At 41.5% G+C, this 16,593-nt stretch overlaps 1 protein-coding gene across 2 annotated transcripts in view; it reads left to right on the plus strand.

Annotated features, from left to right (window-relative positions):
• LOC8037132 overlaps positions 1–16,593 on the plus strand; it is a 34,812-nt gene that overhangs the window by 10,910 nt on the left and 7,309 nt on the right. For both annotated transcript variants that reach the window (XM_029977401.4, XM_042287214.1), the window contains 8 exons: positions 453–2,426; positions 3,918–4,155; positions 4,838–5,042; positions 6,761–6,854; positions 8,333–8,651; positions 9,843–9,961; positions 11,353–11,543; positions 15,399–15,510. In XM_029977401.4, the coding sequence (XP_029833261.2) occupies positions 453–2,426; positions 3,918–4,155; positions 4,838–5,042; positions 6,761–6,854; positions 8,333–8,651; positions 9,843–9,961; positions 11,353–11,543; positions 15,399–15,510 (3,252 nt within the window). The remainder of the gene's footprint in view (positions 1–452; positions 2,427–3,917; positions 4,156–4,837; positions 5,043–6,760; positions 6,855–8,332; positions 8,652–9,842; positions 9,962–11,352; positions 11,544–15,398; positions 15,511–16,593) is intronic.

Genomic DNA, 16,593 nt, shown 5'->3' on the forward strand with positions numbered 1-16,593 from the left:
CCTATTCAAATCTATTCAAATTTGATTTGCATTAAAACATTTGATACTTGCACACCACTACTTTATCATACCCTGATGTCTACCATGGCCTATACAATTATCTCAAATAATCATTTATTTCAGGAAAAATTACTTTTATGAATTAGGTGAAATGTCTTGCATGATTTCGTGCATGTGGAGGAGGTGCTTTTAAGCGCTGCTATTGCCATATCTGTTGCAATTTTTTTTTCTCCGGAAATACAAATGTTATGGAAACTGGCATTCAGTGCTCTAGTCTTTACCATCTTTATTACGTGAGTAGCATAAACCATTTGAACCATATTTGTTTTTTCTGGGAATATGCTCCTACGCAACCCAACCTTCTACTTTTAACTGCCGTACAGACCAAACAGAAACAGGGCTCTTGAGATTACAGGGAGTCTTTAACCAACATCATTTTGTTGGTTTTGCAGACTGAACCTCAGGCACTAAAGGACGACTTTCCAGCTGACCTTAACCACTTCCACAGTGGTAAAGATGCCAGCCATGGTGCACTCAAGTCCAAATCAAAACTACACAGAACCCAATCCACCGGGTTACGTGAGTGTTCTGACCTCTCCGACTATGAAAACTGGCTGGACAAGGACCCCTGTAACGTGCGTGTGCAGTCCTGGAAAAGCAGTCACTCAGTCATGAGCTGTCCCCCTGTGCTACTTCCGAGAATGCTAGTCACCCACGAAGTCACGTCAAGCTCGGAGAGTGATCTAGAATTTGGGAGCCTGAGGTCGCTCATGGCCTGCTTCACGTTGGGTCCACACAGGAGAAAAAAGCGAAGAAAAAAGAAGAAGAAGGGACATCGGCTGGTGATAGCTGCAGGCCGCAATGGTGGAAGCTACTGCTATCCTAGCGAGGGTATGCAAGCCGGTCGAGATTACCATCACAGTTATGAGAGGGCACGCTCAGCACACACATCTCATAAAGAGTCTTGTCCAAGTGACTTTCAGGACGGAACTTCACGTTGGACTCCCAAGCAGTTATGGAGGTTTTCTTTGCAAGAACAAAACATGAGGCGGCCAGACACTAGTGTCGAGGCCGTGAACCAGACTACAGAAAATCAAGAGGAGAAACTTCCACCTAAGCTTCCACCAAAGACCATCGCTCGAAAAAAGCGACCAGCACCACCTCCACCACCCGAAGGAGAGCGCTCCTTGCCGAGGCCTCTGTTGCGAGCTCGCTCAGTACCAACCACAGTTGTGACTGACAAATCTTTCTTGAGGGATACAGGCTCTGCCAATTCAACCCAGCGGAGGTCACACAAAAAGCCTGCTCCTCAGCCACCTGGACAAGATGTCTGTAGCCCCGTTTTGGAAAGTGTCAGCTTAGGAGATAAAAAAACACTGGATGCTTTTGCTAGCCATACAGTGCCAGAGAGCCTACAGGGAAAGACGTCCGTTCTTATGGCTCCAAAAGCACAGCCTGTACAAGTACAAAATTGTGTCGTGAAGAAGTCTAGCAGTTTCATTTCTCAATCCCTTGTAAGGAACAAACCTCTTTTGCCAAATGAAGACAGTCGGGAGCTTGGCAAGAATATGGTAGACATGGTGACCAAGCCAGAGCTCCCCTTCAAAACTATACCAGATTCTAAAAACTTTCTCTCTGATCACAAGATGAGCACTAGTGAATTGACCATCCCTGAAAATTCAAACAGCATGCCAGGATTAGCTACGAGCAAAATTTCAAATGAACTTGTTGAAACGGTTTCATTACGCAAGAAGCCTGTGTCTTCAAGAACTCCCATGAAAGGGGCACCAAAATGCCAAGGCCCAGAACGTCAGACAGGTTCACTTACTATACACAAAACTGGCTTTTGTCCCCCAATTTTAGAGGAAGAAGAAAATTATGGTATGGCTGTAGCACTTCAGCAAGCCAACAACCTCGAGACAGTTTTGAAACGGAACTCCAATGTCTTTGAGCTTTTGGATGCTTTCAGTAAGCTGGAATTGAATTCTGAAGATACACCAGAAAATAATGATTTGGGATCACCAAAACTGCAGAAGAAACAAACAAAGTCTCTTAAATCTTTGTTTCAAAAACATCCTGCAGAGGGAAGCAAGGTTGTCTCAACAAAGTGGACATATACTCCCATGGAAGCCAGGAAGGAAAAGCTGTTGAATGAGGACAAAGCTGCATGTTCGTTCTCTGAAGTAAAGCATGCAAAACTGGAAAAGGGAGTTGTCGATGAAGAAAAGAAGGAGAATGCCCCTAATGCAGTCTCAACTGGTTCTACAGAAATACTACATGAAGGTGTACCTTTGCAGTGTTCTTCTGATCTAACATCGGTGTCCCATAGAGTCAACTTGAATCCAGTGAGCCAGTCATCTGATTTCGGCAATATCTTCAACAAGTTACGTTCACCAACTGCCCAAGTTTCTCTCGTAAAATTTACCGTAAGTTTTATTTTCTTGTCATTTTGTCTATTTTGTGGGCTTGTCAGTTAGTGGGAAGGCTGGCAGTGGTTTGGAATCAAAGGAGCATAATTCCTTCATACCATATTAATCTTCAGTCATTTACATTTAGATGTTGCCTTTGTTTTCTCAAATACTACTGGAATGTGGGTTTGCTTGGTGGCTTACATTCCATACTGTTATCTGAAGTTCTAAAAAATTTTGCTGGTGCATCTTTAGCCAGTGATCTCCATGTGGCAACCATAAAATGCAAGGGCAGACCTAACAAGTCTTTGATTTATTATAGCAATACTTTGACCTTTCATAATCGTTTTGTCCAATTTTTGCAGCTACATATGCTTATGGTTTCAGTTTCCTATGGTTTGCAAATTTTAAGGTCTAATTATAAAAGCTTTGCAGTAGCATGACATACTATATGTATAGTACAGGGTATTTGATCTTAATCTTAGTAGAGCTTTATAAAAAAAAAGAGCGGAGAGTTACCTTCAGGCCGTCTTCGCCATCTCTTTATCAGGCTCGGCGGATATTAGATAAGGGAATAACCGTCGCAGTAAGTCAATTAATTATCTAAAATCTATTAATTAAGTTTTTAATGAGTGGTTTTATGGGCAATATTGCAGCTGCATTATTGACAGCACTTACTATTAGAGGGCAGACCAATTTAAAGAATTTGCAAAGAGGCAATAGTCTTCGAGATATTAATCAATCAGTTTTTGCATTATTTTGCCTAATTTCAATGTTTTACACAAAAAGAGTGCTGCAAGCCCTGCCCACGATGATTATTAGAAGAGTGATGTAATTGTTTCAGTGACATCGTCACCATTTAGGCACTGTGTTGTTGGTTTATCCTCCAAGGAAGTGCTGTCAAGATAGTGACGATGTGATTGAAATGATTACATCACTTTTCTGGGCATCCTTGTGGGCAGGGCTTGTGGCTCTTTTTGCACACTATTTTGAAGAATAAAGAATGAAAAATAATGTAGAAAATTATTACCTTTTCGCAAATGCCTTAAATTGGTCTGGCCCTTAGTAGAAATTGCTGTCAATAGCTGTTATTGCAACATGACCAATGTTGCAATTCATTAGCCGACTTACCGTGATAATTATTCCCCTATCTAATGTTTGCCAAGCCTGATAAAGAGATGGCAAAAACACCTCTTTCTATTTTTAATAAAAATCTGTTCGAAATAAAATCAAGCATCCTGTATACATAAAAGAGAAGCTTATAACAAATAAAAAACAAGCATTGTTGGTTTTGGAAGAATATGGAAGCTATTACTTTTAACTTTGCTGCTTTCAATAAGTGTCAACCTGACTGTCTTCTTTTGCAATCATTCAAAATTACTTCTTTTTCTATTTTTTGTTTATTGTTGCACTGTAGATTCAGATCGGCAGATAGAAACAGCTCTTCGGACGTTTGTTTGTTTTCGAGAGGTGTCAAATCTGAAAGGAGGCTTCTCCGTTTGAATGCAGCCACTCCCGGAGGCCAGCGTGGAAAACCCGATGCAGGCAGATGCAGGGGGTAGCTCCCAGGAGCAGCCAGTCGAGCACGCTGAAAATAGCCCACGCCAGGGAGAGAAGCTGCGTGGGCGGGTCTTGCCCAAGAGTGTGCAGGCGTCCTTTGCTTCCTCCCCGGAGCCAGCAGCAAGCAAGGCTTCCCCCATGTCATCGCCGGCCACTTCAACAAACTCCAATAGCCGGGAAGGCCCCAGTGAGTTGCATTTTTTCCATCGTGTTCTGTGAACATCTGGACCATCTGGAAACTTGTCGTTTAGCTGGCTTTCGTGTGGCAACTCATGAGACGTGCAGTAAGCCTTTGAATGCCTCTTTCAGCGTGTTGCAAACACGTGCCAGATATAAACTGACGCGTGGGCCTTGTGTTGGGTGATTCATGCTTTGCGACTGTGAGTGCTGCATACATAGAGTTGCAGTGTGCATTTTAAAATTATGATTTGTTTAGATGTGACTGTCTTTGATTTGTTAATTGTACAATTGCTATTAGTGAATGAGATGAAAGCTATTGTTCTTGCATCTTCTCTTTTTTAAGGCTTAAGTGTGAGTTCTCTGGCAAACTCTGAATGTCTGTACAGCATCCAAATGATGTCACCCTCTGCAAGCCACCCAGTTTTTTAGACAGGTTGAAAAACAAGGCTTCACTTTCCATTCAAGAGCTATCTTTCTTTAGCATTTCATTTTGTAAAGACCAGATTAAGACTGGTGCTTTGTCAGTGTATGCCCCTTCGACTTTCAGTAAACATATTGACCACTTTTTGTTTACTTTATGCATAGTTTCAATTGGCTTTGGCATGTAGAGTCAACTGTTCTTATAGTACTACCGTAGTCACCAATTTGTCCTGTTGAAGGCTGTCTGTTTCAAATTCGTTCTATTGCAGACAAGCAGCGGCCACCAGTGCACCCCAATTCACCGACGGCACAAATGCAAGCCAAGCTACCAACACTCTTCCGACAGCTAGAAGAAGCCATCAGTAAGGGAGAGCATGACCGAGCTGCCATTTTGGCACGGGAGCTAGCAATGTGCAAGGTGTCATGCTCTCTCAAGCGGGTCAAGAAAGCTGTACCTGACTCGAGACAGTTTATGTAAGTGGTGCACGTCATTGATTACATACTTCTGGAGAGCTTCATCTTCCGTCAGCTCTTTGTTCTCCACACAGTTTACTGACTTCCCCCAGTTTTGCACAGAACCTCTGCTGGAGGTTCTGTGCAAAACACAGAACCTGTGAGGGTTTCGGAGTAGTAAAGGGTGGATTCTGCAGGGCTTCTACTGGACTATGGTTCTTGCGGTTGGGGGCTCATCAGGTCTGTGGTTATGTGGTTGTTGTCCATTGCCGGGACCCTGTCAAACTTTTGTCCTCATGCTCACTCATAGCTCCGTTACTTTATGTGTAACTTTTTTAATTCCTGTTCATTCTGCATAGGAGTAATGGGGCTTTTAGGTAGTCTGGTAGTTGAAGGTGGAAGAAATGCTAACTAGAACTCGCAACACATAACAGGCAATAATATGTTTTAGAAGGAAAAACAAGAACAATTGAAGAAAAGCTTACCAATAGAAAGCTCACTGAGCTTATGGTGGACACCAAAACAAATTCACCAGCGAGTTTCTTTCTGCCTTAGAAATGCATTAGAAAGGTTGCAACTGACATTTGGCATTTGCCTTTCTTTATAACACAATTTCGTTTCATAACACAGGTTTAATGGTTACATAACATGCTACTAACCACTGAGCACCAGTGACTCAGAAAATCCTTCTCACTGCTTTCCTCCTTTAAACCAGGTAAAGAATAAAGTGTTTGGATCAGTTGCAGCTGCAGCCATAGTCTGTGTGGCTACTACAACCTATGGTGAAAGAGTCCTCCATTCAAGGATAGTGGTCCTGACTTTATTGTAGTATTGCTCTGAGATTGTTATATTCTTGCAGGGAAGGGTAATCTACTTTAAAGAGAACCATTACAAATAAAAATAGTGAGGCATGCTTTTTTGCAGCATGCATTCACATATGATGTATTAGTAGTTGAACTTTTTTGTTTTATTTTATTTCATATTATGGCCATGGAGCATACCTTATTTTTATCTTGACATGTAAGGCATAATATCTGGCTACCAGTAATGTTTCACTGGAAATGCAGTGCAACACCGTGGAATAGGAATAAGAAATTTAATTTTAGATTATTTTGTTATTTTCTATCAAACTATTTCTTATGGTAGACATTTTAAATTAATATTTTTTGTGTTCATGATTTTTTGTTTTCAAAATATAGGTAGTTATAGATGGTTTCTAACATTATTGCTGTATAATTCAAATGTTCTCATAGAGTTGCTTAGGAGAAAAAATCAAAAGGAAAAGGAAAGAATTTTTTTCATTCACAGAATATGTCAATAAACTTTATTTTGAGAGAAATAAATATATGTAGGACGAGACATATATTCTTCGTACCTCCTCCCGTGTCATAGGTAGGAAATCCTGTCGCACACCTACCAATATACATAAGAGCAAATAAAAATCTAGTGAGTATTTTTACGAGCTTGCGTGGAAAGGCTGGTGGGCTTTTCTTTGCATTTGTCAGATTGTCAAAATTTTGGTGGGATATTTCTTGAGAATCATGCTCACTTAGACTTTCTTAAAACATAACTCGCAACACACAAAATTTCATGAAGAGAGCCTTCCCAATTGCCTCTCAATTAAAAAGAGATGGCTATGGGGCAAATAAAGTGCACAGAAGGTATCTTTTAAAGTTTATTGTGCCTTAGTGATGCAAATATCCAAGGCTAATTTCAATGCTTTCTTGCTACTGCTTCAGGGTCAAAATGTATGTTGAAGACAAGAAATCACATGTTGGCCCCATTTCTCTACCTGTGCGTCCCGAAATGACACTGAGTAATTTAAAGAAAAAGGTGAGTAACCTGTTATGGAAAACCCTTCCATATAATTATTTTATTAACTTATATATAACATTTCTGAGACATAAAACTTTACCACACTTTGCTTTGAAAGAGTGTTGGTGGGCATCAATTTTTACTGCTTATGTTAGGATCCCAAATCGGCACCTCCAACCAGTTTCTATGACAGCACTTTTATTCTAAGAAAGAAAATAAAAGTTGTCTGTCTCTTGTTTGCGTTGGCAATCTAACTGTGTTTTAGGCATTTGGAAAAAAGTTGTATGTTTCTCCAGCACAGTGTTTGGAAAAGTACTGAACTGGCATGTGCTGTAAAACCTTTTATTTTGGACAAAACCCTGAGACTGGGGTGAAAAAAGGACAACACAACACGAAGCCTCAAACACAGCTGAAATTTATTGAACAGAATACCGTGGTTTTGTAGGGTACAAGTGCCCGAAAACCAAGAGGAAGGAAAAAGGGAGAGGTTGAACTTCTTTTTCTCGAACGCACAAGAGAACGCAACATACATTGACCAATAGCACACCGGTACTGTTCTAACTCAAACAAAAGGGGGGAGAGGTAAGATCTCTTATCCCACCTCAGTGAGGTCCTGACACAAATATACAAATAAAAATACAAATACTAAAATGTTAAACCTTCACCAGCTTGTTTGCACCCTAACTTTTTGTTTGTTTATTTTGCCTGTCCATTGTTTATACAAGTCTCACAAACAGTATTACGCTAGCATCTCCTAAAAGTACCAAACATGAATGCTCATTGAAACTCTCAGAGCTGCATATATGTCCACTGTTTCCAATTTGTGAACAAATTTAGAGACAGTTAACAGAAAAAGAGGCCGCATCTCCACGTGGTGAATGATGTTGATTGGGGCGAAGCTCTGGTGGTGCTGATGATACTGATTTTATTGTTCATAGGTAGTGCTGATGGTGCTGATTTTTTTTCATTGCTCATAGTTGTGTTTCGACTTCATTATTACTGCTTTATGGTTGGTGAAATGCAGAGCCAGTGGTTCTTTTAGCGGATCAGCTTGGATCCGCTAGAAGCCATGGGAACGCATCTCCACCGCTTAAGTCAACGATTTATGTCAGAAAGAGAATGTGTGGCATGGATCGTGGTTATATACGCAGTTGAGCACTTGACCGCAGCGCCCTCTCGTCTATAAACGTTGAGCCAATGCATGCAAAGTCTAACGCGATTATATATGGATTTGACCGCAGCGCTCTCTCCTGTATAGACGTTGAGCGGCTACATGCAACGTTGAAGTGTAGCGTAGTGGTTAAGACGTCTGCCTCGTAAGCAAGCGGTCCTGAGTTCGAACTCCCGTGCGGGCTTGCGTTTTTTTTTTTAAAAGTGGGCTGATCCCGGAGGCAGTGCAATTGATGTGAGCACGGACGCCGGACGGATGGACAAGGCTAGACCCTAAGGAGCTTTGCCCCTAAAAGGCACACTTGTCTTACTTTATCTCTCTCTAGATTGAAGCAGAGTACAACTTTCCTGTCAAAATTCAACGATGGATACTGGGGAAAAACTTGGCCACAGATGACTCTGCCACCCTGGAGCATTATGGCGTTTCTCACAGTGCCTGCCCCGTATTCCTGTACCTTGTGAGTCCAGCAGAGCACACCAGCAATGAACAGCAAGATCAAGGAGAACCAAGCAGGGTTCAAAGGCACCCACCTCGCAGCATTGCAAGCACAGAAGAAGCCTCCGAAGCAATATCGCCTCCTCTTGCAAGGAGAGGTTCCAATGCATCAAGCACTTTAGATGCCCTGCTGAACGACCAAAACGCAGGTGAGCTTAATTTGCACTGCTTTTCACAGGTAATGTTTCTCCCGAGCTTCCAGTATTGGTTTTAAATTTATATTCTGCTGTTGGAAGACGAGCAACATACCATTATTCACCAGTGGGTGTCAAAGCATCTCATATATGAGCTAAAGAAAATGAGATACAATGAAATGTTTCTATTATAAAGTTAGTTGGATTGGATGGAAAGTTTGCTATGTACCTATCTAGAAAAAATCAAAGCACCAGGCGAGAACGGACAAATAAAAAAAGACAAACAGACTGGACTTGTCCGTTGTCCCTTGGCGCCTTGGTGCTCTCTGGTCGATAGTGGCTCAGGACCAATGATCCATGCTGTTCACTCGGCCCCAGCGGGTTTAGGATCCCAATAAATGCTGTTAGATCTGTATCATCATTTGGTATGGCATTACTACTCGTACTTGTTGCAGTCAGCGAACGAATCCGGCACGGAAACCACTCTCCTGGTAGCGTGGTCGTGCTGTGGGACTGTTGTTCTTGGCCACCGGGCCTTTATTGGCTCTGCTCTGGGTGTCATTAAATCTCTTGAATGCACACCTCTTCGTGCAAAACCCACTGGAATAAGGAATTGGTCTGAAACGCAGGCAAGCATTTGTCTTTTCAGACCAACCCCCTGAAGTGTTGCAGGACTATCCAAATTCTCAAAATGCCATCTTTTGCCAAAACAGTCAGAATGCATCATGCATTGCAACATTACTTGTAGCAGGTGACAGCCACTTGCGGAGGCTGAGGCACTTTGCCTCGGCAATGTTGTATCCTTTTGTGAATTCTAAGTGTTTTTTTCAGCATTTCTAGAAGTATTGCAGACTTTTGCTGCATATTATGTGGCCCATGTGCTACCTGCAGTGGAATCTTTTGTTTAGTTCAAGTGTCTGGGTCTACTACGCTCCTTGAACATCTAGGAGCCTACATTTATAGAAAAGAGAAAGATGTTGAGTTTGGCACTTCTACTTGGATATAGTTCACAGATATAATTATCTAATCATCAACTGATTTTCCTTTGTTACTAAATACACACAAAAAAAGGGACAGTCTTTTTTTTAGTAACTATGCATTACCTAAATATTCTAATTAACTGAAATAAAAGTTATTGCCTGCACAGTAACCCTTATTTCAGTGATTCACCTTTACAGCTCACTGTTATGTATATTTTTTTTTCAGGATGGACATGTGAATTGTGCGGGATAAAAAACATTGAACCCGATGCTTGTGCTATGTGTGGGGCACCAATGAATGTCGAAACACCCATGGACGTTTACGATGAAGTTCCTGTTGCTGATGTAAGGAGGTCATTCTGTTTATTATTTCCTTGTAATGCTTTTTCTTGCCAAGATTTTGTTGCCGTTTATAAACTTGACCATGTAAAGACCTTCCTAACCTCTCATTATGTAAGACTGTTTGTTTATTTCTGAATGCATTCATACATTCTTTCAAAAGTCAGAAAATGGTGGAACCATATTTCTGTTGTTTTTATTTTCAGTTACAGTAATTTAGTATATCCTGGCAAGTTTCAAGTGTAGTTACCGATGGAAAAGAGCATGAAAGTTTCATCTCCTGTAAGCCGTTTTATCCTGTAGGCTGTTATATTCATACATGTAGGCCGTTATATTCTCGGGCTGTGCAAAAGGTGACGCGGCTGTTCCTTTAAAGCACATTGTTTATTGTACAAACAAAAGGGGGAAGATTGTGCCTGCAAATTCTCTCATTTGATTGTCCTTCGCCTCCGGTGGCACCCCCTGGCGGGTACATAACCTAGGATAGATGACACTACTGATGGGTCAACTTTTTAATGCATCGATACTGAAACATTGATGAAAGAGTAGTTCTGTGATTAATAATTAGTAATCATACAAATACTTCAAACATGATTTTTTTTTAAGCTCACGAGGTTACTATTTACGATGGGAGATCATTGTCATTATTATTGATAGATTTAGCATGCTTCTCCAAATTAGGTGGGGAATGTTGGTAAAATAGAGAAATTGTAAATGTAATTATGTTAGGAACCTTGGAAATGTTTGCATATTTAACAAAGTTTCATAGGGACAATATTTTTTCTTTTATTTATAGTATAATAAATCTAACATCCAATCGTGCTTTTGTCTACTTGTGCCGCTTTTCGTCAAATTGCTGATTTACGTAATTTATTGTGCTTGTCTCACTCTTGAGAGTGCTCTGTATTACCTTCCTTCCAGCTATGCTGAGGCATTGTGTGCAAATAGGGTTTGATGTTTTAGCTTTCTTTCTTTGTTATTGGTGTCAAAGCAGGCGACTAATATAGGAAAGGAGCAAATTATGTGGGAAATGCTGGAATAGCACGTTCAAGGTGGGGGATAGCTTTGAAAAAAAACAAACAACTTGTGCTATTAAGATAATTTTATGGGTAGAAATTTCGATTTTTTTCAAGGCCTTCTTTATAGCCAAAACATTAAAAAAGCTTTAAATAAAACCAAACAACACTCGTTTTATGTGTGTGTGTGTGTGGGAAAAAAAAACGAAAGCTTGAAAATATTTAGCCATATGTGTAGAGTGTCAATATTCTACTACTAACAACAATGTCAGAAGAATTATAAAAAACATGCCACACATTTCTGTGCCAATATGATTAATAGTTTTGAGGATACTGGATAGCGTTATTTGAAATTTACACACCTTCCCTTTTCTAATGCAGGCTGTGACCTCAGAAGCAGGTGACGAACAGCTTCCAAGAGCCTTGTCACCCCAAGATTATGCACGAATGATGGAACTAGAGGAACAGGACATTGTGCCTAGCATGGAAGCATTTGAGTGCTCTGTTTGCTTCTTAGATGTAGGACCTGGTGAGGGAGCCCTACTTAGAGATTGCCTGCACATGTTCTGCAGGTATGTAACATGCTTCATGCATCTCAATTCCATTCAAGTACTGAAATGAATTCAGCATCTGTATACATTCAACATTTCTGAATTTTTAATTATATTCAAGTACCTGTACGACAGTAGCCTCGTGCAAGTTTCAAAATTTTGGTTGTCCCGCTATGTTTTTAATGTATTCATAAGCCACTTAATTCGAACAGCGTTTTCGTGTAATTCATACTTTTAGTTGCCGCGGCCCCGTTGAGTGCGCTTCTTTCCGAACACCGGTGACTGCAGAGAAGCAACACCCGCGGAGCTTGCTTCCGGAGGTGTTGCTTCTCCGCAGTGCACCGGTGCTTGGTGAGAAGCACACTCAACGGGGCTCAAGCAGGGCAGAGTCGTGAATAGAGAGAGTTTAGTCAAAGGGAGGAGCGAGCAGAGCTAAAGCATGCACCAGACGTAGAAAGAGGGCTTGACATGCTCTCTTGGCCAACCAGAAGTTGAAAAGAATCCCCTAGCGGTGGTAGCGAGAAACAGCTTTAATCATAGATATGTGGTTTTATTAAGAACGTAAGAGTTAAATGTAGTACTCCTTTATGGTTGAAAATAGGGTGCACGTGATTTTTCGATTATGATAATGCAGAAAGATCTAAGAAACGAATGTGCTGCTCGAACTCTGTTTTGCTCGAACGGAGTGTGACCGCTCGGACGGCAGATTCCCGGCCTTTGGTGCCTGGCGTACGGATTATGCACTCTTCCACCATGATTTTGGATGACCGCGGTTGAAACATCACGTGCACCATATTTTCAGTCCCCAAGAGTTACTCTGACACATTTATTAATCTTTTTTTTCTTGCAATTACTGCCAGGGTATTGTTTCCGGCTTTTGGTTGGCCACATTCGAATTTGTGAAGATGCCCTGGAACACGCCCAGCTCGCTTTCGGCTCGTGGTGTCTCCTCATTTGACTTCTATACTTTACAATGAATGGCCAAACTCTCTGTATAGACGGCTCTGAAGCAGGGCACACATGAGCTATGAAAACGGGCACCACGCGGAAATTTCCACAGCGACTTGCACAGACGCTGTGATGTGGCGGTATGGCATAGATCCACGTCACAGAGTTTTAGCAAGTTGCTATGAAAACTGCTGCGCGGTGCCTGTTTTCGTGGCTCATGTCTCCCCTGCTTAATAGTTCACATTAGACAACTTCTTGGCCTGATGAAGAAACTTAATTTTGTTTTGAGTTGTCATGTGCTTTCTTAAACAATCCACAATGAACAACATTTTTAAGGGATAAATAAACTTATGCCATGCCTTTCACAAATGTTTCATGTGTGGCATACCTGCTTATGATCAGTAGGCCTATGTAGAGGAAATCAATAAATATCTGCTTTGTATGTGTAGCCATTCATATGGCAAATCATAATTTTGTCTTGCATCATATTTAGATAAATTTCTGATAATTCAAACTTTTCAGAATTCAAACAAAATTCGTGGCTTCCTGGAGTTTGAATTAATGAGAGTCATACATATTGACAGTGCTTGGCTTTGTGGCACAGTGCTTTTGCCTTAGCTTGTAGAAGCAGTGACATAAGCTATAGTAACTGCCAGGCCCTAATTTTTTTATGGTTCTGAATTGTTATCACATTAGCAGCAGCCCCAAGCATTTGTTAGTCATAACAGTGTGGCAGCATAATATATGTTGCTGCATATTGAATGCTAATTTCTTTTATATACCTCTTGTGCACTAAACTAAACTTGGTTTTCGCTTTATTTTTTTATTTTTCGGAAAACTTTAGTGATTTCCATGTCTATTCGAAAATAGGTCAATCTTTTTATGAACAGACCTATGTGTCTACTTTCCCGTAGAACCCACGGAGACCAATCATTAAGTCTTACGAAAGGAGCTGGTGAATTGTAAGGCCAAGATAATGTTTGGAATAAAAAATGTGTGATCCACACAGATCCCATTTCTATGTTCCAACGTTTTCGGTGCCTCGTCATTCCCCGGGCCTCTTTTGTAAATTGCAATGATTGGCTCTTCTTGAGGGTTTGCAGAGAAATACACTTGCAGGCATTGCTCATAAAGAGGTCGACCTATTTTCAAATAAATATGGTACCCACTGTTGAATAATTTTGTGATTTGGATAAATCTGAAAAACTACTTTCTATGGAGGCAGTTTTTGAAGCAGTACTGTTTTCGGCAATGCTTCGCACATAACTTCTGGTAATTTGTCATGCTAGATCTAACAATTGACCGTTGGTTGATCAGAAAGGTTGAAGTAACCCAGTAAATTTAGAGGCAGATGAAACCCTGTCGTTATAAGGTATCGTAAAGTGTAAAGCGAGGGGCGCAAGTGTAGGCACTAACCATATGCATTAGCTTCACTATTCAGCAGAGCTTTAGTAAGGGTGTGCCTCATTATTTCCTCTGCATGCCCTCGGTCAGCACTGTTGCCAATGGATTTTCAGTAGTACGGATGTCTCGGTGGCGTACCAACTCGTTTTTGAGTGGGGTGCAAACCAGACCCTCCACCAGGGGGCAGTACCCTTGGTATGCCTTGGGTGCCGCCGGCCAGTGTTTGCCCTTCCCAGTGGCAACTGTTTCGGGGGGGGGGGGGGGCAAAACACATGCCTTGCCTCCCCACTGAAAACTGGGGGAGGGGGGGGAAAGGGCAAGCACCCTCCTTGCCCCCCCCCCTCCCCGGTTGGTACGCCCATGTGTCTATACACCTTTCCGAGAAGCACTCGTCCCCAGGGACAAGAGAATCTTTTTTGAGCATGCTCATTTGGTTTGAGGCTAATCTCTCACTGGCGTCCCAGCTAACCCCAACCGAGTGGATTGTTGATTTCGATAGGCGCAGCCTGCATAGGTTGAATTTCAGACACTGCTGGCGGTTTAATTCTTGCCTTTTCTTTCTGTTTATTTTGTTTTGTGTTTCATGGTGTATCTATTTTCTCGATGACATTGAGAAAGCATTGTTTCACATTTGAAATAAAAAACAAACTGCAAACTATTTTTGTTGGGTATGCGTGCGACAGTATGATTGTGACTGGAATGTTTGTTTTATTTTCTGAGTTTTGACTCCTGCTCAGCCGTGTCAATCGACAAAGTGCTTAGCTGTCGGAAATTAATTTACAACAGAAGATAGCAGAAAAGCATGCATATTTCACACGCACAAATAACGTGTTTACCGACGTACGCGACAGGACTCGGATATAAAATTTAGCAAGGGTTAACATTCAAACAATATATTGTATGTTTACACAGGGCAGTTTTGTCCGAAAAGGATTTATTTCAGAAAGATCTCAAATAACACAGCATACAGTGTCGACGACAGTCACGTTGCGACGTTCGGTTGGAATCCAGGAGTCAAAGGAATGGACATGATTGATCCATTCCTCACCCCAACCAAAACACCTATTTTTGGCAATGACTAAGAAGGACCCTGCTTGGATTGTCCCTGGGAGTGGGGAAAACAGTTGTCATTGTTTGCAATATTGTGTCGAAGGCTGTTCATCATTCTTCCCTTCCTTCGTTTTCCGTAAATGTCGAGCAGAAACACTTGAATGGCAGGCACTTACCAGCCGTATTTCTTACAGTGGAAGATGTAAACCCAGCATGCATAAGGAAAATAAAGTGGAAACTTTCCAGAAAGGCTGGAAAACTTGGAATGCAAAACTGCAAAACACAAGTGGAGAATCACGCTGAGCAGGTTTTAACAGTCGAAGAGAGTGACAGAAAATTTCTAGCTGATGGGGGCCACGAAAGTCACACCAGTTGCATTATCATCAGCAACAAGGCGGCAGCCTAGGAGCATTTTTTGGGAAGTTGTATAGGCCAGCAAGATTACTGACAATTACTGTTGTAAATTATTTTCAGAGACTGCCTTTCTAATGCTGTGCGATATGCCGAAGAAGCCATGGTAAAGTGCCCGTTTCGGAATGAAGAGTATTCCTGCTCTAGTCATTTGCAGGAGAGAGAAATCAAAGCTGTGAGTACTCTCATTGTTTCTCGGAAAAACTATTGGGTACCGTGACGAAAGTGGCGGCTGGAGGGGAGAAACTGCCAAATGGGACACTGTATTGACAGCCATGCTGTGGGGTGGTGGCTAAATAAAGGATGGTCCACTTTCTAGGTCTGAGGGACAGAGCTGTTAAAACAGATCCTCAAGTGCAAGCAAGCTTATGCTACATTAATAATAAAAGAATGTGGACACCAGTGAAAGGCGATTCAAAAGAGTGTGGCACAGCTTGCATGCTCTATAAACCCTCTTCGATCTCTTACGAACTTAGATTAGTAGCGAACATAAAATAAGAGCTCATCAGGCTGTATATTGAGCCTGTGCCATTTATGTCAATACTTTCTGCCTTCTCCCCCTCCTTCCTGAAGCTGAAGAATAAAACAACCTGGTTAACCTTAATCCCAACTCGTGGCAGTGAGTGCAGTGCCTCGTGTGGCAGTTTTTGCCCTCTGGCTGCCTGCCCTGTCGAGGTAGCTCAAAAAAGTTTGCCAACTAAAATTGATACAACCATTGTGCAAGGGCATGTAACAGATGAAAAGTTTCTAGTTAGAACTAGAGCTAGAGCTAGTTAGACAAGTTTCTAGTTAGAGCACTCATGGAAACTACTAGCTAGGGACTATATTTATTTTTTTAGTTTAGTCTGTTTCTTTTTGGGGTTAACCTAGGTTACACTTTTGGGTTGGGGAGGGGGGGGGGTGACACTGTCAGATATAGCAAATACATAAAACAATATAGACGAGTTTTCCACGTGCCAAATTTGTGTCGCTGTAACTGACCTTCTGCTGCCGTGCCAAGATGCCCAGCCACCGAAATTGGCAGGGACAGATACAGACAAAGCCTCTCTTGGGGTCAAGAACACTGTGGAGTCTAGAAATTTAACGACTTGTCGTGCGACCACAGTGATGAAGCGGAGTGAACAAAATGAAAGAAAACAAAAGTTAAGGTCAGTTATGATGGCACCCATACACGGCTTTGCAATCTTTATCAATATGCTCGTATCCACAAGTCAATAAAATTGACTTGGTAAAAATAGGAACAATATTTTTGTATCAC

Source organism: Ixodes scapularis, unplaced genomic scaffold, assembly GCF_016920785.2.
Source record: "Ixodes scapularis isolate PalLabHiFi unplaced genomic scaffold, ASM1692078v2 PGA_scaffold9__187_contigs__length_104089568, whole genome shotgun sequence".
NCBI classification, from domain to species: domain Eukaryota; kingdom Metazoa; phylum Arthropoda; class Arachnida; order Ixodida; family Ixodidae; genus Ixodes; species Ixodes scapularis.